This window comes from Rhodnius prolixus, unplaced genomic scaffold, assembly GCF_049639745.1.
Source record: "Rhodnius prolixus isolate KJV_2025 unplaced genomic scaffold, Rpr scaffold_11, whole genome shotgun sequence".
NCBI lineage: Eukaryota > Metazoa > Arthropoda > Insecta > Hemiptera > Reduviidae > Rhodnius > Rhodnius prolixus.
In genome coordinates, this window is record NW_027411625.1 from 3,195,717 (window position 1) to 3,217,634 (window position 21,918).

The 21,918-nt window shown below is 37.9% G+C and overlaps 2 protein-coding genes across 3 annotated transcripts; both read left to right on the forward strand.

The window, feature by feature from the left end:
- Positions 1-2,593: 2,593 nt before the first annotated feature.
- Positions 2,594-11,205, forward strand: LOC141459096 (TAF6-like RNA polymerase II p300/CBP-associated factor-associated factor 65 kDa subunit 6L). 2 transcript variants are annotated; one of them, XM_074137683.1, is made up of 8 exons: positions 2,594-3,035; positions 4,753-4,990; positions 5,495-5,610; positions 7,248-7,430; positions 7,516-7,623; positions 8,035-8,137; positions 8,956-9,107; positions 10,519-11,205. In XM_074137683.1, exons 1-8 carry the CDS (start codon positions 2,865-2,867, stop codon positions 10,984-10,986), a joined length of 1,539 nt encoding a protein of 512 aa, XP_073993784.1. In that variant the 5' UTR covers positions 2,594-2,864; the 3' UTR covers positions 10,987-11,205. The 2 variants fall into 2 exon arrangements, with proteins under 2 accessions (XP_073993784.1, XP_073993785.1); XM_074137684.1 differs by lacking the exon at positions 2,594-3,035 and adding an exon at positions 3,460-3,601.
- Positions 11,206-15,136: 3,931 nt separating this feature from the next.
- LOC141459388 (uncharacterized) lies at positions 15,137-19,537 on the forward strand. Its single transcript, XM_074138422.1, has one exon. It carries the CDS (start codon positions 15,137-15,139, stop codon positions 19,535-19,537), a length of 4,401 nt encoding a protein of 1,466 aa, XP_073994523.1.
- The last annotated feature ends 2,381 nt before the right edge of the window (positions 19,538-21,918 follow it).

Consider the following 21,918-nt stretch of genomic DNA (forward strand, 5'->3'; position numbering starts at 1 on the left):
CCCAGCTCATGCTTCTACCCCTTAAAAATTAAATGGTTTCTCCTAGAGTAATTCTCCACAATAGCCAGCCTTCTGTCTCTCTCTTTCAAGTCCGATTTTCCTCTATTTCTTTCTTCAGATTTATATTTTCTTTCGTCCCCTCATCTAATTTCACTAGAATAGCTGTGAAATCATTCTTAGTGGCTAACTGTTTAGAATCAATGAGTTCACTCATATGTAAAAGCAGGTCTTTCAACTTCATTTTTCCTAATTCGCCTTCCATTTCAAACAATTTACTTCTTGCGAGACCTTTGTTCATCCTTTCCAGTTCTTCACGTGGTTTATTTTTGTTCTTTATCTTTTTGTTTGAGTAGATGTTACTTTTTTATAAGAATCGCTGAAGTAATCTTTACTGATTTTGGCATTTAATATAAATACTTCCTTAGATTTATATACATATATAAATGTAACAAAAGCAATACTTTCAGCGATCTATCATGAAATAAATGAATGAAATTTATGAATGATCAGCACGCCCAAGCAAATATTTATCAGTCGATGAAAGAAGAAGTAATAGCTGATCTATTACTAAATATTTTTCTTTACCTATTATTGTTAGTTATTATTATTTTTTTTTAATGATTTAAGGCGCGTCAACTTCTAAGGTTATTGGCGCCTGGATCTTTTTTCAGTGCACTGCCGGCCTCCGGACAGTGCTCTCTCGTTACAGACAAGACTGTCCATCACCGGACAGTGAGCTGTAAGAAGCTCCTAGGAAGAGAAAATCTAAGGGTCTTGTTAGTTATTTATCTTCATTTACTCCAAAAGTTGAAATTTGGAACCAAATAGACTCCCACTTTAGTTATCTTCTTTATTCTTCCAAATAACCCCTCCAATACCATAAATTCTACTAAAGCTACTAGTTTAGTAAAGACTATTACTTTCTTTCACTATTTTCTCCAAAGCTACTCGGTAGAATTTTTCGAAATGTTGACAAACTATAGTCTAAGCCTAAATCTCCACCTATACCAATTTTCACTTCAATACGCTTTATTTATCCTTATAAATTAGTGAAAAAACACAAATCACATGTTACTTCCATCAGAGACAAGCAACATCTTTTCAATAAACATTGTAACGCCTTAACGCGTGAACCGAATAAAGTTTCGTTCCATTCGAAATGTTGTGTAGATGCTCCTTTATGAGTTAAGACCACATACGTAAGGCCTTCTCCGAAACTATTATTTATAATAACTCTAAATCTTAGCATAATTCTCATGAAATTTAACAGGAAAAAAATTATTAATTTCTACTTCAGTTAGACGTTCCATCCTACTCTCTATTCGGGGAAAACACGGGCATAACTATTCGCAGTTTTATTTCTCACACGGGAAAGTACATAAGCAGTTTAATTTCTATTTCACCTCTTTAGAAGAAATGATTGTAATCGAAGCTTGAATACTCTTACAGCTGGGTAAAAAAAAGTGTTTTGAAGTACAAAAAGTTTGTCCACTTTTGTCCAACATTTGTCCACTAATTTAGCTTCTAACGCTGTCGTCGTTATCATCATAGCGCTTTAAATGCTGGGCTATGCTATGCGTTTTCTCAGCAAAAGCTATTTATAAATATTAACTCCTACCAATACTCTTGGCCACTTTACCACTGAGAAGGCATAGGGAATCGTTGTTTCGACTAACTTCTCATTTTTCCTGTGCAAAGCCCAATAACTCTTGCTACTAAAGGAAGGATTATCTGAGTGGTTAGCGTATACTGGATTCCAACACGGAGATCTCGGGTTCGAATCTAGTTGCAGGCCTTTAGATATTCTTTTCCTAAGAGCTTCTTACAGCTAACTGTCCCATGATTGGTAGTGTTGTTTGTGACGAGAGAACATTGTCTGGATGCCAACAGTACACTGAAGAAAGCTCCGGACGCCAATAACCTCAGATGCTGATGCGTCTTAAATTGAAAAAAATAAAAATAAAAAACTCTTGCTACCCTCTCACTAAAAATGTATTTATTAACTGAGTTTTACTTTATTTTAATAATAATTAAAAAAAATAAAACAGAAAATTTTGTTTTTATGGGCCACCTCCTTATTAAACTTCACGATCAAAAGATGTATCAAGGGTTATCAAATTCCTTGCAGTCCAGTACTTTCTGATGCAGTGAAAAAAAAGAGGCCCTTTCTAACTAAAGATGTTTCAAGAGATTTTAAATATCAACCTCATGTTTATTAATATGACAAATAAAAAAAAAAACTGTAGAAATATTTGTATACACACCACGCTCCTATTATTTGATTTCAATTGTGCTATTCGGGAAGCTGTTGTGATTCACCTCAAATCAACGTAGATCCCCCAAGAAATCCACGTTGTCCTAATGTGACAGGGGGAGCGCAATGTCTTGTCATAGCTCAGTTTTCAAAACTGAATAATATTATCGCTGCCACCTTGTAAAAAAAAAATACAAATTAAATTTCCTGAACATTAACATTTATTTTTTTAACCACACTTTTAGTGTTCTTTGAATAATTGGGAATGTTAAGTGGTTGACCTAACCATACAACACTGTTTACTGGACGTGGAATAATAATTCCCCTTAAAGGTTGCGAGAGGTGTTTATCTTTATCCACAACAAACGTTCTTATGAAACTTGTACTTCCTCGTTAGATATTTTTGAAATTGCTTTAAAAGGTTATAAAAATAAATAATTAGTGATGCATTTTTTTCAAAATATACTTGATGTACTTCAATCAGTTCCAGTATAAAGTATTTTATTTTAAATAAAGTATTATTTCATCAATGAAATAGAATTATTCAAAGAACTAAACATTATTTGATCGAATGGATGAATTGGTTATCAGTGTTTGCTAATTAGTGAAGATGAATTCGCAGCCATCAACTAATGAGCCGAAACAGTCAGCTTCGAATCATTGCAGATTTAGTAGTAGATCTATTGCAGCAATGGCATCTACAGTAGGAATTAGTGTGACAGAAGATGAATGCAGGCATGTTGCTGACGAACTATATCATAAAACAAAGGAATTACTTTGTGTAAGTTATGTACATTATTATATAATAATAATAATCAGCTTTTGTCAGCTTTGATGTTCTAATCAACTCTGAATAGAGATTGACATTATTTATTAGTCTGTGTTTATTACATTGTTTATGCTGCTATCTTTCAAGTTCAAATTTCATTCTAGCAAAGCTAGGAAGGTAATGTTTTTTTAAAACAAATGTTCAAACAGTCGATCGTCAAGTGCAATCGATCACTCAAGTAAATCGATCTCCCAATGTACCAAAGTCGGACTACTTTTTTTTGTTACAATAGGAATCTTTTCAACTTAATGAAATGATTTGAGACCCCCTCAATTCGAACAGAACGTATAAAGAATTATTGATACGACCTACACGTATTAAAATTGTCGCAATTAAAATTAATTACTGTAATTATGATTTTGAAGGTTCAGTTGGTCCTAGCAATAATAAATGTGAGTGAATGGATGATGATAAATGTGAGATGTTGAGATCGGAATTTATTCCATCAACTCTCAACCCCTGCTCTTCTAGTGACATCCCTAACAGTCGTAGTACATAAAATTCACTTTTTACAAAGGGTAATTTACAAATTACAATATCTTATAGGCACGGTGTGATATGCTCCGATAATTATTACAGTCTAGCTGGTCTCCTTTTTTTAAAAACAGACTATGTAATTGCTTTACTCATGCTTCTGGCACCTCTTCATTATCTTAAATATTGAGGAATGTTTCTCTTAGTTCTTTTATGAGGTTTTCACTCCCATACTTAATAAATAGTTTCATTTCTGATACTTGGTTTTAATCAAATTGAGAGTGTCTTTGCAGAACTATGTTTTCAATAATTCTTCTTTTCTCAAAAATTGCGGTATTGATTTTCTTTTAATTTTTGGAACTATTTACATACACACTTTTACTTGGAACAGTTTCTCGAAAGATTTGTGGGCGTGTGTGTGTGAGATTCTTTAGATTTAATATTTTAAAACCTTTTTTTAAAGTGCCACATTAATACAATACAGAGTTTCACTTATTACGTAGTATTAAAGAGACATGAAAAAAATGCTAGAATTGCAAACTTGAGGAAAATCAGTTGACCGAAAGTGCAGAAACCAATTTGCCATTTTTCTTTGGTATGGAATTTTACTGAACTGAACGCTCAATGGTTTAGACATGCCATTCGCATTTCAAGTTCAAGATAATTTGACTGCTATAGGACCCCACCATCATACCCATATGTTGTTTCCATGCCGAACTCTAGAAAATTCCCCAAAACACAAAATTTATTCTTATATATTTATCTATTTTTCTAATCTATTTATCCGATATTTAAATTGAATATACTCTCGTTTCTTTAAATGCATTTTAAATTACTGTATTCGCCAGAACCGTACTTTAATATGACATGGCACTTAAAGGGAGAGTTTCTAGTTACTACTCTGAAAACTTTCCCCGAAAACCAATTTTTGTGGGAAAATGTTTCTAATAAAGTGAATATATAATCTCCGTATGTTATAATTATATTGTATTGTATTTTTATGTTTTGAAGCCAACTAAACTTGGAGTATTTTGAGTTATATATTCTCGTAATCTGTATTTGTGGTATTGTATGAAGGGGAAAAAGGAAATATATCCATACGTCAAATTGCGAATGGCTTAAACTTGGTTTCTTGGTTTAAAACAACACAGAGACAAAATAAAATCTCTCAAAATTCGATTTTTTTTTTTTGCAGATGGCGAAATTGATAATGAACCGTAATAAATGCGACAGACTTGATGTTGACGATATTAGAAGGGCTATTAGTGCTGTAGGTGGTATCAAACTCTATGGCCATGATCACACGAACGATGCAAAATTTATTTATATACCTGAAGCCGGAGTTTACGTGGAGGATGATCCAGAAATATTAGTTCCAGATAGTGCATTGGCTGAAGCTATTTATTTACAAAAAGGTCCACCATATATACAAGGTATAATAAGCATGTGTGATTGTGTTACATTTTAGAAGTTGTATTTTTTATCGGAAATAAATGTTTTGGGTCCCGCTAAAAACTAGAAATCTTTTGAGATATATATATCCTCGCAATCTGTATTTGTGGAATTGTATGTATCTATAAAGAAAAATATATAGCCATATTAAAATTCTTTTTAATGTGCTTCTTTAGAACTGCTCCGCCTCCTAAGTTATATCAAGGAATGTTAAATACATCGCAGAAATTCTAAAATTAATGAAAGTTGGTTGACCAAAAGTGCAACTATTCTTATTATTTTTTCTCATTGTGATTTTCAGATTTCGTTTAAAAGCTTAACTGCTACTCAGTAAGCAATAAAGTTAATTCATAATTTTTCCGAATAAATCCTTGTAATGAAGGTTTTAAGATAAGTCTATTTGCCCATTAGAGCTATGTAATAATAGTACATAAAGAAATTCATATAAGTGTTCCGCGCAAGATTTTTTACTATTTCTATTTTAGCTAGATGGATTATGCCAAATGGTAATGCTGAAGAAGAACCAGCTTCACAACCTCCAAGTTTGTATTATCTGGCAATTGCCAGAACAATTATGAATGGAAACCCAGAACTTGTTAAGGTAGGTTTGTGTGCCTGAACATTCTCATCAATAAATGTACTATTGCTAATTGTTATTTTTAAGGATCCTCAGTTGTCATAGCGCCTGGAGCCTTATCAGGGACTCCTGATCTCCAAACAGTATTCACACTGAGCTGTCCATCCCGGGAACGATGAACCGTTGAGACGCCACACTATTCAAGCAAGACCTTAGTTCTTAGAGATTTATCGCCTCTTTAAGGACTACAGATCTCATAATGTCTCTAATTTTTGGTCCTGATAACTTGCTTCTTAATGCTCAAAACTCTTAAGAGAGCGCTCTAATATATATAAAATAACCTTGGAGACAATTGTGGAGGAGATATAGGATGTGAAACTCACAGAACTCTCATCAATCTCAAATTTTGAGTCCCAATTCTCGCTTCTAGTCACTTTAATTGACTACTTATAACTTTTCTATTGGATGGAACATCAACATTGCCAAGACAACAGTAGGGAAGAAATTGTATACTGAAATCTTTAGACCTGAAATATTGAGACAAAGACTTTTCTAACTCTAAAATTAAAAGGCTGATGGCAGCTTGCCTAGGGGTAGAACCTCAAAAACAAGTGGCAGAGGTATTAAGCAAAAGAACAATTCTAGAATAAATCATAGAAATGATTGTAGGAATGAGGTTCGCGATGACATTAGTTGCAGAATCTCGAGAGGAAACAGATGTCTGGGGGCTTTAAGTAGTACGTTTCGTAATAAGCACTTCGAAAGTCACCAGATAAGACAGACCTCCGAACTGTATTGTTATGCGGCTGGTTATACATGGGTGCTGATGAGCTGAGGTTGAACTGCTGGGAAAGAAAAGTTGAGCCTAGAAGTTGAAAACGGAGTGTACCGTCCTCGTCAAAATGCTGGATTGTATTAGCTCTACAGAGAAGAGACGCTTGGGCTGCCATAAAAGGGGAAAGGTTATGTTGGTTAGGTTACCTCCACAGAATGATTGAGGATAGAGCCCCTCAAAAGGTCTATAAAGGACATCCAGGAGGTAGAAGACCTAGAAGTCGAAGATGGTTGCGTTAGCTGCAGGATGTTGAGGTGGATTTGATGAAGTGAGCATCAGACAGTGAAGAAGAAGAGTTGGGACCTCTGCTAAAGGAGGCCAAGGCGCTGCTTTAGGAGGCCAAGGTGCTTTAGCGCAGAGGAAAAAGAAGACAGTAATTGACTTCTTCTAAATGTTCTATATGAAGAAACATTAACAAATTAGGGGAGGAATGGGATGTAGAAATCTGTAGATCTCCATAAACTCAAACATTGAGACATAATAACTTGCTTCACAAACTTAGAGTTAGAATTTAAATATTATGCTCAATTAAAGACTTTTCCAACTCTAAAATTAAAAAAATACAGTTAAAATAAAAAATATCGCTTTGGAGATCTATGCGCTATTAAAGCTTTGACTATGTGGTTCGTGAAGATTAAAATGTCGACGCCTTATTAAATCATGATAAAAGAGGATATTTTGTAAATAGTTTATTTTTCCTACAAGATATTAGTTCTATGTAGTTATATTATGTCGGTATCACAAATATCCTTTTTTGTATTTTTTGCTGGTATTAGAGTGTCTTGTTTTACTATCTGATTTAGGATTCGTTATTTAATTATTTCAGATAGCTTTAGAAGATTTAAGGTCCAATCCTAAAATTGGCCCAGAATGCCCATATTTTTTAAATTTGGTGGCTTTAACAATGATGCAACAAATTGTACGTGACATTAATCTTACGGATAACCTGATTGCTACTGTTGAAGCTATATCCAAAAATAAATACGTCTGCGTCAGCACTTATATAGCTGTGAGTTCTACTTTGTATCTTTTATTCGATATTTATTATTTTGTAGTTTAGTTATTATTAAAAAATGGTGTGTATTTCATTTCAGACAAACTATGCAGCTAACGCTTTACTGAAAATAGTTATAGAAGCTCCAGAATCAAATAACGACAACGATATAATATTAAGAATAAGAGCAGGAACATTGCTTGCTAGGGTACGTTAGCTAATTGTGTAAAAGTTCTATTCTGTATGAGTGTTGCAATAAATACACTAGGCTCAAAGTGTCGCTCGAAAATGAAATATCACAGGAAGTTTAACTACAATGTAGAAGTGAACTACAGTATCGAATTCAAGAGGAATTGCATTGAAGTTTTCACCGGTTATGCATTTTTGAGGTCCCCTTGAGTAAGAATAGTTGAGTCATCGATCTCCGAGTCCTTCATAGGTCCTTCATTTCTCTCTAAAATACCCTTTTGTTGTAGAGAAACTACATAATAACAAAATCTACTAAGATTAAGTAAAAAGACTTTAAATAAGCAGATTTTTAGTTAAAAATATATGAATTTTCGTAAAATTAAGTCGTGTGAATGATTCACATAAGATTTGTTGGATATTTTGGTTGCAGGTGATTGGCGAATGGAGAATTGAAATTAAACAATACATGGATACGGTTAAACACCTTTTGGAATATCTGCTTGATCCAAATGCTCCCATACAGTCTCATTTTGGTAATTTAATTCATTAAAATCCGTCAATAGTAAATATTAAATTGGGTACCCACACATTCAGGTTACAGTGACAATGAGAGGTAGGAGGCGTATGTTGAAAGCGTGCGTCCTATGAAGCTTTCGCAAGACTCGAACCCTCCTGTGGCATTGCTAACGGCCTCATAAGTACAACTATTAATAGGCTTACTGCAAGTCACAGAAGTAGTTGGTCTGAGGCAAGCGAAAACATTCATTATTAGCTACTCGCCTAAATTTACTGCACTGTTATTTCAACAAGGCCGGGAGACCATTCTTATGCCTTTAAATGAGCCAATGTAGACTGAATATACATCGCTTGGGCCAGGAAACGGATGGCTTGTTTAGGCTTTGCTTCTCATATAGAGGTAAGTGGGAAGAGCTTGCAATAGGTTTTATTTCAGTTCATCTTCATACTTTTCCCACGTTATCCTTACGAGACTAAGTCTAATCTTACAAATAGTTTTTCATCTTCAAGGTGTCGTAGGCTTTCTGACCAAGCCTCATATCATCTAATCTGTTGCAGTTATATTAGATTTAATTTTAATACTAAACTGTTCTAGAGATTTGTAAAGGAAGAGGCTTTAATGCCAATGCTCTACGAGCTAAGAAGGTTCCAATGGCAGATAATGTTGAAACACCAGTCGCTTAAGGGATTTAGATTCCCATAGTATCCAAATTCAACAACATAAACAAGTTACTGACAACCCCATCATTCACAGACTATTCATGCAAAAGTATTAATCAATTATTTCTTACTTTAAATTAGTATCTTTAAAACGTTTCAATATTTCTTGTTAAAGGTTCAGTTGTAACTTTGACAGCGCTTGGTGAATTCGCTTTGATCACATATGTGTGGCCAATTATTGAAAAATATCTAATGTTACTGGCTGGGCGAATATTTCTTTCGCCATTCTTTGATCCTTACACATTACACATAATGACTGCTGTATTTGTAAGTATTTTTTATTTCAGCATATTTTTTTATGTTATTTAACTTTGCTGATTTCTCCTGCTCCTTGCAATCATGTCAATTTTCGAAATTGAATTTTCATTCAACTACGCCGTCCGCTTAAATAAAAATAATAATAAAAAAACCGGACTGCGTGTTCTTCGCACATATATATAATTGTGTCTATGTAAGGTTTAATGTGATATTTTTGGGCTTACTTCCTTGCAATATTAAAATAATAAATTTTCTGTCAATAATTATTCGCATTACTGTATACTTCTCCAAATGTGTCTCGTAAGGTCTGTGTTACAACACTTCATTGGAGAAAGGTAAAATAATTAGATCATATTTATAAACAAATAAGTATATACTTTCAAATAATAATTAATTCAAAGTATAATCTTTTTTACCTACGAATAAATTTTATTAAAACAAATGAATTACGAATAAATTATAATAGGTCTTATTTCATTAATAAAAACACTTATAAAGCTCTCTGGAAGTGTTAATATTTTAAAATACAATATTAAAATATGTTTTCGTTTCGGGCAGCGACGCCACTATTACTATAATTAACTTTGATTATCCTCGGGCAGCATAACACCGGTGAAATATTTAAAGTTGTAATCCTGCCTTTAAAAATTCTTGCTCATTTATATTTTCCAGAACAGTGAAACCCTACATAACAGGGGCAAAGAATTTGATTATCCTTAAACGGTTCTATTATTCTGCTCTCCCTTCTTAAATTCCAATCTTTACTACTAACAATTTTTTTAGATTTTAATTCACAAAATAGAGTGATTATTCAAAAAATATGTTTAACTCGAACACACATATTATAGTATAAAAAATAAATCAAAAACAATAACGCAGAAACTTTAAACTGTTTCAAATTGTACTAGAGATGCTTCTGTCTCTAAAAGTTTGTTCAAAACCCAAGAAATGGAAGAATGACTTTACTAATCCGATTTCTCAAATTTTGTTTTTCTTGTAAGTGGCCCCTACGATTTTGTTTAAAACTAAAAGCTAAAAGTTTTTTTTTCAACCTTCTGGAGGTTAAAAAAAGTGCGGGTTTCATTGAACTACAAAGACTAAACATTTGAAGGCCTATCACTTTGTATTTAAATTGTTTTGATTCCTGACTATCTTGATGAAAATGTAACTAGTTATATTAGCTTCCCATTGTTTACATCCTAAAACTAAAATTTGTCAAAACGCCGGTAAGTAGTAATTTTAACTGCTCGTCCCTTGTTAGTTATAGACTAATTTAGATTACAAGGTTTTCAAAACCTTGATTTTTAAGCTGGGTTCTGAAGGAAATTAAGCATATCAAGTTTTTCATTAGTCATCTTAAAAATTTATTTGTGCTTTATATCTGATAATGTTTATCTCAGTAGTTTTGTCTACATTTTAGGCAGCCACACGAGCCACACCTGATAAAAGTCGACTTCTTACTGGTTTATTAGCTGATGTAGACAACCAACTTTATATGATATTTGGTGATTCAGCAAATCCACAAAGGCAGGCTAGAAAAGTTATGACTTCAATATCAGATTGCCTACCAATATATCCAAGAGCAAAGCGCCAAATACATTCGGCAGCATTTTTGCGCCTTAAATTAATCAAAATTAAACCACAAGATAATCGATTGAAATCTAACTCACATTTTGGGACTTTAACTAATAAATGGCAATGTTTTCATGAAGATATTTATGAGAAGAATGTCAACTATTCAACTGGTTGCTTACCTTGGGCCAAATATCATATAAAAAATTTTGGCCAACCTTCGTCGAATGCTTTTGTATATGTGTCTAGAAATATAAGATTTAAAAGAGCTTTACATAAGAAATCTCCAGCTGGCGATATAAATTTGATGCTCTAAATAAATTTTGATGAAAATTGTTATGTTTTTATCTTCTCCTTTATTTAAGTGCATTTTTGTTTTTGTTTTTTTAGTGTATTATAGATCTTTTCTGTGATAGGTTACGGCTGTTACTTTTTATAAATACGAGATTTCACTGGTGAAGTATTTAGCACAGTTAGAATACAAATCAGGGTGCGCCGTACTTTCCATTTAACTAGCTGTGGCATCTTTAATACAAGACAGTCCCAAATAAATATTTATGACGATCAATACCTACTCCAAGTAACTTATAAAAAATGTTTAAATAGTTTTAGAGATAGAAATTTATTTATTTATTTTATTGTGACAAATACTGAAACGATTAAATGATTTTTAATAATTAGTTATGAGAAATATTGTTATCAGTTTAATTATCATTTTTTCCTCACCATCCTTAGTACATTAATTTACTGTTTTTTTTTTGTTAATTTTTGTCATTGATGAAAACAATATTTCCTAGTATTATTTTAGGTCAAGCATCTTTTTTATTAATTCATCTGAGTCTGATCTAGCCTTGTTTTTGAGATTTTTTTAAAAATAATTTGATCTATAATAAAATACCTATTAGAAAAAATTAGTTTAATAGGATTTTTCTACTAATAGCTAGAATTGACCAATTACATGGCGCATTGGAAATGTAATTGTAGGCGGCAAGACTTAGAGAGCATTCAATTCTTTTCTCACTTCAGCTGATATCGCGTTAAAACATAGATATACTCACATCATCCATTTTTACTTTCTACTACTCCTAGTAAGAAGGAAGTATTGCGATTGTCAAATTTTGAAATTGATATTTTCTTGGAAGTGCATGTTTTGAGTTACACGCGAAAATTGTAATTTTGGAGCAGCAGTGCATTAATAAATAGTCTTTTTGCGCGACATTGATGGTGTCATCTTTACGACTGTTGGATCCTCGCAAGGAGATGCGGCCCCCCTTGTGGGAAATTTAGAATGATGCAGTGGAGGGTTGGCTGCATTGGAGGTCTGTAGGGAGAAAGGAACTGCGTACGTGACCTGGCTCAGGCAGTTGTCCTTGGACTTCAAAAAAAGTTGTTGGGTCGTTTTTCAATGTGTGTTTTGCCGGTGTCTCTGTGCTTAGCATCAGAAAAGATTTTCGGGCTTCTTCTGGTTAGGTGTGAATTTTTGTGCCGTGATCAGATCACTATAGTAATCTATTGGATCCATTGGATGTTTTAGTTTTTATAATTGGTCATGACCATTCTAGAAAATAATGTAATGCCTACTCATGTAAGTCTCAAACTTTATAATACGCCATAGACTAATGTGTTCCTATTTCGTCAAGAAATGTTTTTATTATTTTGAATTCTAGCTTTAAGATTTCCCGTTTGTCAAGAAATGTTTTTATTATTTTGAATTCTAGCTTTAAGATTTCCCGTTTGTCAAGAAAGGTTTTTATTATTTTGAATTCTAGCTTTAAGATTTCCCGATTGTCAAAATTAATAAATATTTGTTTCTTTATAAAAGGTATTTTGAGTGGTGGTGTCCCCCACCTAGTTCCATCCCCTATTTAACTGTTAATTTAAAATATTATGTCTAATTGTCCTTCCTCCCTCTACGTCGACTAATCATGGTGCCGAAACCCGGGAACACTCAAGATACCTATTAAATAAATAAGTAAATAAATAAATAATTACATAATTTTTTGTGTTCTGTTTAGACTTATAGTAATTTTCATTTGTTTATATATATATATGAATATACTTGTAGCTTAGAAATACACAGTCATATTTTAATTTCGCTTTAAAATTATTTTTTGGAACATCGTTCATATTTTATATTGTTCATATTTTTTCATTGTGATCTAGCCTGAAGTCAAGTTATTCTTGGAATTTACAAATGTATTGTTTTAGTCACTCATAGGTTACGTCTTGCCTTTGCCTTGTGGCTCCGTATTTTTTGTGTTAATTATAATGTCAAATTAAATATTTCGTTTGCACTATAAACCTTGTTTATTCTCGTATTCTGTATTTACTATTCAACAATTATTTATATATATAATTTTTTTTTGTCCGTGTTGTTCTGTCAAGTTCTTGTTCAACTTGTTTTATAATTATACTAATTTGTTTTTTGTTAAATTTATACTATTTTAAATTTATACTGTTTTACAAATTTATACTATCTTTTGTATTGTGTATTTATATTTTGTATTTTGTATTTTTTTTGTCGACAAGAGTTATTAGTTGTGTCCAATTTTAGGATCATGGAGGAGTCCCTGGAGAAAGTCACCCCCCCTGTTTCGCCAGTCCCGTCGGTTTCCCCCTCGTTGGAGGAAACTCCCCGAGCTTCCACCCAACCTGAGGCCAGCGAGAGTCTCAATGCTATCAGATGTCGGCACCTCGTTGCCAGGTTGGACCAGTGGGCTCGGAGTGTTCAGTTGTTGGACCTGGATTCCCCAGACAGAGTTGCAAGGTGCCAACAGTTCTCCGCTCTCTTTCAATCCTTGTCCCAGACTGTGGACAGGGAAGCCTGGGAGTGGCTTCGACTGTTGGCGCCAGAGGATAGTGGTCCCTTAGCCCTGGCACTGTCTGCCAGTCATGCTCAGGCAGAGCTCGCCCATTTGTCTATCGTCCTCCCTGCCTTGGCTACACCCCTCATGATGGAAAATGTGCCGACTTCCTCACCGCCCAGTCCCGTTCCCGATGATTCTGTGTCAGAGTTGGCGCGGAGACAGCTTCAGGAACTGGTCATCCCTAGAATTCCCGTGTTTGGAGGGGAAGTATTATCATATAGAGAGTTCAAACGGACCTTCCAGTCGGAGGTCCATAAATTGGCTCTCTCACCTGCCAAGCGACTTCAGGCGTTGCGGTCTTGCCTGAGGGGTCCACCCTTGTCGATCATTCAGAATGCCACCCTGACGGAGGCCGGGTACCTCTACGCTTGGGAGACATTAGACGGCCGGTATGAGGGGAGGCTAAGAATTGCTAGTGCCATGCTGGAAGCCTTCCTTCAATTCCCGGCCGCTGGCTCCAGCATGGAAGATATCATCGCTTGGCTGTCTGGGCGACAGATTCTCCTCGACCACTGCGACATCCCTGAACCCCTGGACTTCTTGTTGTGTCATGTCTCCCTGTCTGTCCTGTCCCCTGGCCTTCAGGAGGAGTTCCGGAAGAAATGCCTTGGTTCCTTTGACGAATTGCCCCGTAGTGGTCAAGTATTGGACTTTCTAAAGCAGCAGGAAGACAGGTTTTCCCCTAAACTGGTCCCCTTACAGAAAATGTCGCATTCATCTGCTCAGTCTGGTCCTAGCCAGGCTTCCGCCCCCTTTACTCCTTCATCCGGTCCTGCCCCTCCGGTCGACGAACCACAGGTGGTGGAGGTCCCTTCGCCAAACCAGTTTAGACCGTATCGCCCCAAGTCAGTCAGTTTTGTCCCCCGCACACCGAGGAGGCCTTCACCTACCCCTTCCCCGGCTCCAGTTCGGCGCTCCACGCCTTCTACGTCCTGCGCCCCCGCCTCCTCAGTCTCTTCAATCCGATGCTACTTTTGTGGGGGACCACATCGGTTGTCCCGCTGCGACAGATATTTGCAATTGTCTGGCAAGGATAGGTGGAGTTTTGTCGCGGAGGAACGCCTGTGTGTTAATTGCCTGTCTAAATATCATCAAGTATCCCGCTGTCCCTGCCAGGTGGGGTGTGGCAAATGTCATGGCGAGCACCACACCACCTTGCACCCCCCTCCTCAGTCTTCCAGCGTATGCCAAGAAGCACGAAGTGCCTCCCACCTGCCGTCCTTAATGTCCTTGAGGACATGTCCGCCTCCAGAATCTAAGTCCTCTTCCAAACAAGCCTCTTCACCCTCTCAATCCAGATCTTCACCTCCTTTTCCCAAACGCCCACTCCTTCCCCCCAGTTCCTTTGAGCCTCTACTGTCAGTCAGGGACTCTGATTCCAGACCTACGTCATCATCCTCGGGCAGCATATCCCCTGTCCTTCCCATAACCTATTTTGGCCGACATCCAGCACCAACCCCCCAGTCAGATTTATAGGTTCTTGGCAGGCACGATACCCCTCCCTTATCCAGTGTCGTCTTCTGTCGTCGTAGACATTGTCGTTTATGTCATGCTACGAAAGCCTCCCGAAAATCAATATTCAAGTCTTTCCCATCCGACATGTCAGTTTCCCCCACTGCCATGGTGTATCTCCTTGGAGGAGATAGCCAGTGGTATCGTGCTCGTGCCCTGCTGGATTCAGGCAGTGAGATTAATCTAATGTCAGCAACCTTCGCCAAAGAATGTAAACTGAGTTATTCTCCCATGTCAGGTGCTATCCGAGGAATAGGAGGAAATATTGCCACCCAGGTCGTGGGTTTTGTGTCAACTAATTTAAAACAATGCCCGCCATTTTCCCAACTTAAAGTTCCCTTTCGCGTAGTCACTAAGACAGTTCCGGATGCTCCATCCTCGTATTTTCCTGTCGGTGATTGGGTACACCTAGCAAATAAATATTTAGCCGACCCGACTTTCAATGAACCAAGCCCAGTAGACGTGGTATTTTCAGCTTCGGTCTTTGATGCCCTCGATCTCAGTCAGATGATTCGCTCACAAAATGGCTCCCCTAACGCACGATTGACAACCCTTGGCTGGGTCATGTCTGGTCCCCTGAAAAGGCTACCTGTTAAAAGGGTTCGTTTTCACCCTTCTGTCCAAAACCACATGTCTAACTCCAAACTTTATCGGACCTATTATAAAATATTATTTAAACATAAGTATGGTCATTTAATCCCCTCTAAGGTACCTAATAATGAGTCTAATCCTGAAGACAAGACTCCAACCAGCACCCCTCCTGGTGAGTATGAGTCTGAGCCAGTTGCTCATCGTAATAACCCTGAACTTATCATGGAACCAGAACAGTCAGTTACTCCTAGCCGGTCTTCGTCCTCTGCTCAAATTTTGTCAACCCTCGAAGAGGAAGTCACTCCTCAGCCTTGTGCTCGCCCAACCTTAGACATTCCGCTCCCTCCTCCAAAACCACAACGTTTAAATAGAACGCGGCGTCCGCTACAAATTCTTACCAGCCCGGATTCTGAGTCTTTTCCTCCTACCACAATTTCAGCGGAAGCTTCTTCTTCTGAAAATTCTACCTTGCCTGTTAAGTCTTCCTTATGCAATCCTGTGTCGGTTGTCTCTATCCAACCTACTGTACTCCGCTTCAGCTCAGTAAAATCCTCCCAACCAAGTCAGCATCCCCCCGATCAGGTCCTGTCCCGCCTCATGGAAAAAATGTTTGCCCTGGAGGAAGTATCTGAAGTCTCTCCCCTTACGCCAGAGGAGTTGAAGGCCGAAGAGTGCTTCTCTAAGTCTCACTCTCGACTCCCTGATGGTCGCTTTTCAGTAGCACTGCCGCTCAAAACCAGTCCTTGTTGTCTCGGCGAGTCTAGAAAGGTTGCTCTAAAGCGCCTTCTTCAGACTGAGTCTCGCCATGCGAAGTCTCCACATCTTCGCCCTCCCTATGTCGAATTCATGCGAGACTACCTAGAGTCGAAACACATGGAGCTAGCTCCTCCCCTAAAGTCGGGTCAAGTTACCTATTACATACCCCATCACGCGGTACATCGCCCAGATGACCCCCCGGAGAAGATCAGAGTTGTCTTCAATGCCTCTCAGAAGTCCTCATCAGGCGTTTCCCTCAATGAGCTCTTACTCCCTGGCCCTAGATTACAGCTTGACATCTGGAAGGTTGTTACCAGATTCAGAGTTGACAGGTGGGTATTTACAGCCGATATTCGTCAAATGTTTCGTCAAATATTGCACCCCCCTGAAGACAGAGACCTATTACGTATCCTTTGGCGCTTTGATACCAGTCAACCGGTTCAGGAGTACAGACTGTGTACTGTCACGTATGGAACCACGTCAGCGCCCTACTTAGCATGTCGCGTGTTACAAGAGTTAGCCCTCACTTCGCAGAATTCCTTTCCCCAAGCAGCAGAGATCCTTAGGGATCGTACTTCTGTCGATGACGTCTCCGGAGGCGGCCCTACTTTTGAAGCGGCCCTGGAATCGAGAGACCAACTCATAAGGTTACTAAGTCAAGCTCAAATCGAGCTCAGAAAATGGGCAGCCAATCACCCTCGACTGTTAGAAAAAATTCCTCTCGACCACCTTCTCCCAGCAATGTCTTCCGTATGTCTAGAGAATGACGAGGAGTCACAATTAAAAATCCTTGGCCTCTGTTGGAACCCCTCACAAGACTATTTCCATTTTTTGATTCGTTCAGTCCCCAATATTCAAACTAAAAGACAATTAGCCAGTCAGATCGCAAAAGTTTTTGATCCATTGGGATGGTTAATCCCAATAACAGTTTTTGCTCGTGCAATATTTCGAGTCGTTTGTCAAGCCTCCTTTAGCTGGGATGATCCTTTACCTTCATCCATTATCCAAGAATGGTCTCAGTTTGCTGTCACCCTTCCGGAACTCTCAAATATTCGTATCCCTAGATTCTTGTCCTTGTCTACTCCTAAATTTTATTTAACCGGTTTTGCTGATGCATCGGAACGGGCATATGCAGCCGTAGTGTACCTTGTGTCACTTTCTGAGGAAACAGTCATCAGCCTGATCATGTCTAAAGCCAGAATGGCTCCAATGAAACCTGTTACGCTCCCACGCCTCGAGCTTTGTGCCGCTCATCTCCTGGCTCTCACACTCCATAAAGTCAGTCTTCTCTTCCCTCAGATACCCTCTCCAAACATTTTCGCCTTTTCCGATTCTACCATAGCTCTTGCCTGGATAACCGCTACCCCACCTCCACATTGGAAGGTGTTTGTAGGCAATAGAGTGGCTGCCATTTTAGAAAAGGTACCCGCTTCCCAATGGTTTCATGTCCCTTCATCGCAGAACCCTGCGGACTGTGCCTCACGTGGGCTAAAGCCACAGGAGTTGGTAAACCACCCCTTGTGGTGGGAAGGCCCTCCTTGGCTAAAATTGAACCCTGAGTCATGGCCCCTAAGACAAGTAAATGCAGATTTGTCGGACCCAATGGTGGGGGCAGAAATTCGCTCCCAGGCTCTTAATGTATCGATCGCAGTCTCCTCCCCTGAGGATTTGGAATCCAAGTTCTCCAATTTGCATACGCTTATCAACGTGGTTGCCTGGTGTCTAAGATTCGCCCACAATGCCAGAAATTCAGCCCACCACATCTCAGGCCCATTAAAGGTCAAAGAACGCGGTGAAGCCCTGCGTGCCCTGATTGTTCGAGCTCAGCGACATTCATTTTTAGAAGAAATTGAAGATGCCCAGTCCTCCAGACCTAAATTACGCCTGGTCAGAATTTTAGGCTTATTCATACATACCGACGGAGTATTGCGAGTTGGAGGAAGATTAAGACAAGCCAATATCCCTGAGTCCAATAAACACCCGGCCCTGTTGCCTCAGCAACATCCCCTTACGGCCCTGGTAATTCAAGACGCTCACGTATCCAATCTCCATGTAGGCCCTACCGCCACTCATGCCTTTCTCCGAAACAGATATTGGATCACTAATGGAAAAAATGTAGTTCGACGTCAATTGTCATCATGTAATAAATGTTTCAGCATTAAACCATCCCCTTTCAACCCCATTATGGGTCAACTGCCAGAGGGAAGAGCCAGCGCCTCACCACCCTTCACGACTACTGGTATTGACTACGCAGGCCCCTTCAACGTAAAAATTGCGTCACTTCGGTCCGCCAAGGTCCTCCAATGCTACCTCGCTATCTTCATCTGCTTTTCGACAAAGGCCATTCACTTAGAATTGGTCACTGACCTCACGACTCAGGCCTTTCTAGCCGCCTTAAACCGATTCATAGCCAGGCGAGGCATGCCTAGTCACATATGGTCTGACAATGGTACTAATTTTGTCGGCGCTACCAGGAGACTTAAGGAAGTATCTGCCTTGTTGAATGATTCCCAATGTCAAGAGTCGATCCTACGAGAGTCCGGAAGAAGAGGAGTCGAGTGGCACTTCATCCCACCAAGAGCACCCCACTTCGGTGGTCTATGGGAGGCAGCGGTCAAGTCCACGAAACGTTTGCTGAAAGTTACCTTGGGCCTGCAAGAGCCCACAATGGAGTGTCTTCTCACCATTATCTGCCAGGTCGAGGCTATTTTAAATTCACGACCTCTGACAACCCTTTCGTCGTCGCCAGACGATCTACAAGTCTTAACGCCAGGACATTTCCTAATTATGCGTCCAATGACTGCTCTTCCGACTAGTGACTCCCTGAACCAACGCACCGCCCTCAAGTCTAAGTGGGCAATGGCCCAATTCACTGTTAGCCAGTTTTGGAAACGATGGCATCGGGAGTACCTCCTTGATCAGCAGGCAATGATCAAATGGCATTCGCCCTCTTTCCCAGCGGCAGAAGGACAAATAGTCACGATTATGGACGACAACCTCCCTCCACTGCAATGGTCCTTAGGCCGGATCACCAAATTGCATTATGGCCGAGATGACGTGGCCAGGGTGGCCGAGGTGAAGACGGCGTCCGGAGTTATCAGCCGCCCTGTCAGGAAGCTGTGCCCTCTCCCAAATCAGTAAGTGGAACTCTGGCGAGTCCACTGCGGGGGAGGATGTTGGATCCTCGCAAGGAGATGCGGCCCCCCTTGTGGGAAATTTAGAATGATGCAGTGGAGGGTTGGCTGCATTGGAGGTCTGTAGGGAGAAAGGAACTGCGTACGTGACCTGGCTCAGGCAGTTGTCCTTGGACTTCAAAAAAAGTTGTTGGGTCGTTTTTCAATGTGTGTTTTGCCGGTGTCTCTGTGCTTAGCATCAGAAAAGATTTTCGGGCTTCTTCTGGTTAGGTGTGAATTTTTGTGCCGTGATCAGATCACTATAGTAATCTATTGGATCCATTGGATGTTTTAGTTTTTATAATTGGTCATGACCATTCTAGAAAATAATGTAATGCCTACTCATGTAAGTCTCAAACTTTATAATACGCCATAGACTAATGTGTTCCTATTTCGTCAAGAAATGTTTTTATTATTTTGAATTCTAGCTTTAAGATTTCCCGTTTGTCAAGAAATGTTTTTATTATTTTGAATTCTAGCTTTAAGATTTCCCGTTTGTCAAGAAAGGTTTTTATTATTTTGAATTCTAGCTTTAAGATTTCCCGATTGTCAAAATTAATAAATATTTGTTTCTTTATAAAAGGTATTTTGAGTGGTGGTGTCCCCCACCTAGTTCCATCCCCTATTTAACTGTTAATTTAAAATATTATGTCTAATTGTCCTTCCTCCCTCTACGTCGACTAATCAACGACAATCCAGGTTTTTTATTTCTTCAAAACTATGATTACTAAACTAGAATCCCCAATATTTGACAAGCCAAAACTTGGTTTGCTAGCGAAAGAGTCTGGCGCAGTTAGTTAAAAGAAGCTAAACAATAAAAATCAATTAACATTTATTAGGTACTATACATTACAAATGTACACAAAATATACAAATGTACGAATATATTATACATTTTAGATATAAAATTTCTTTTTTAATAAAAAAAAAATATATTTATATATAAATAATTTAATGTGTGTTTTTTTTCTATAAATATTACTTATTTCTTGAATGGCCTTAATGGCACTAGTTATTTGGTTGCATTAATATTTACATCAGTTTAATAACAAAAAAATAATAATTAAATTTATCCACTAATTACAAATAATAATAACAATACAAAATGCAATAGAATGGACTCTTATTTTATTCATTTGACTTAATGGTTACAGAAGTACATTAAATAATGGATAAAATTGTGGTAGACTGAAGAATTTTAGAAACGTGAATGTGAAGACCAATGAAATGAAAACCACCAACGGCTAGGGAAAGATTTATTTGATTATTCATAAAAAAACAAAAAAACGTGGACAATAAAAAATTGATTGAAAAAAAAACAGTAATGGTCCCAACGTAGAGATTTAAAGTGCTTGCTAGTTAGATGCTGACATATTTTCTCTGATTGCAAAATAATAATAATAATAATAATTAGGGAAGGGATTAGCTATGAGGTTAGCATACTGGACTCCCACGCGGAGGTCCCGGGTTCGAATCCAGCAGCTGACCCTTAGATTTTCTCTTCCTAGGAGCTTCTTACAGCTCACTGTCCGGTGATGGACAGTGTTGTCTGTAACGAGAGAACACTGTCCGGAGGCCGGCAGTGCACTGGAAAAAGCTCCGGGCGCTAATGACCTCAGCTGTTGATGCGCCAAAAAAAAAAAAAAATAATAATTGTTCACGCTCTAAAATCTCACATTATTCAACTCCAAATTCCCCTCTTTCAAATTATAGTTTCTTTTCTTGCAATAATAGTAAAAATATCACTGAAAATAGTGTAGAAATCTTTCTGCAAACAGTAAAATACCCGCCCTTCTCCTTGATAACAGTTTCGAGCTAATTATTAATTATAATTGTCGCGTAATTAAAATTTGAAGAATAAAAATGAAGATTGGTAGTTTGAAACGTCTCATAAAATGTAGTGAGGAAATATCGAGAAGTTGAATTTCATTTAATATTAATATTATTAGAGACTGTTATCAGTTCTACACAAAGGAATAACTGGATAGTACGTTAAACCCGTGCCAGTGTGAACAATCTCCGTCAATAGCCAGGTTAGCCAGCCAATTCTTTGAGAGAATATGTGCAATCAAAAATTGTATTACGATACCCCTAATAGATCTCTCTTCATCAACTATTCTATTTTTATGAACTAAAAACATTTTTCTCTTACTCCTTTCTCTATAATATTTCTTGAGGATTCCCGAATGATTTTTTTTCCCCAACAATATTAATAAATGGACGATTTCAAGGCCTTAACAGATTAAAATTAATCCTTCGGATTTGGGTCTTCTAAAACCAAATAGTTTTTCTCAACAACAAATTTTATTGAGGATAGGTCCCAAAGAAGGTTGATGTTTTTCAGCTTTC

What these genes read in the sequence shown, in the direction of transcription:
- LOC141459096 (XM_074137683.1), top strand. Translation starts at nt 2,865, where the DNA reads ATGAATTCGCAGCCATCAACTAATGAGCCGAAACAGTCAGCTTCGAAT. An exon ending in AGGTCCACCATATATACAAG is followed by an intron (nt 4,991 to 5,494) that starts GTATAATAAGCA and finishes TTTCTATTTTAG; the next exon opens with CTAGATGGATTATGCCAAAT. An exon ending in TCCCATACAGTCTCATTTTG is followed by an intron (nt 8,138 to 8,955) that starts GTAATTTAATTC and finishes TTCTTGTTAAAG; the next exon opens with GTTCAGTTGTAACTTTGACA.
- LOC141459388 (XM_074138422.1), top strand. Translation starts at nt 15,137, where the DNA reads ATGTCAGTTTCCCCCACTGCCATGGTGTATCTCCTTGGAGGAGATAGC.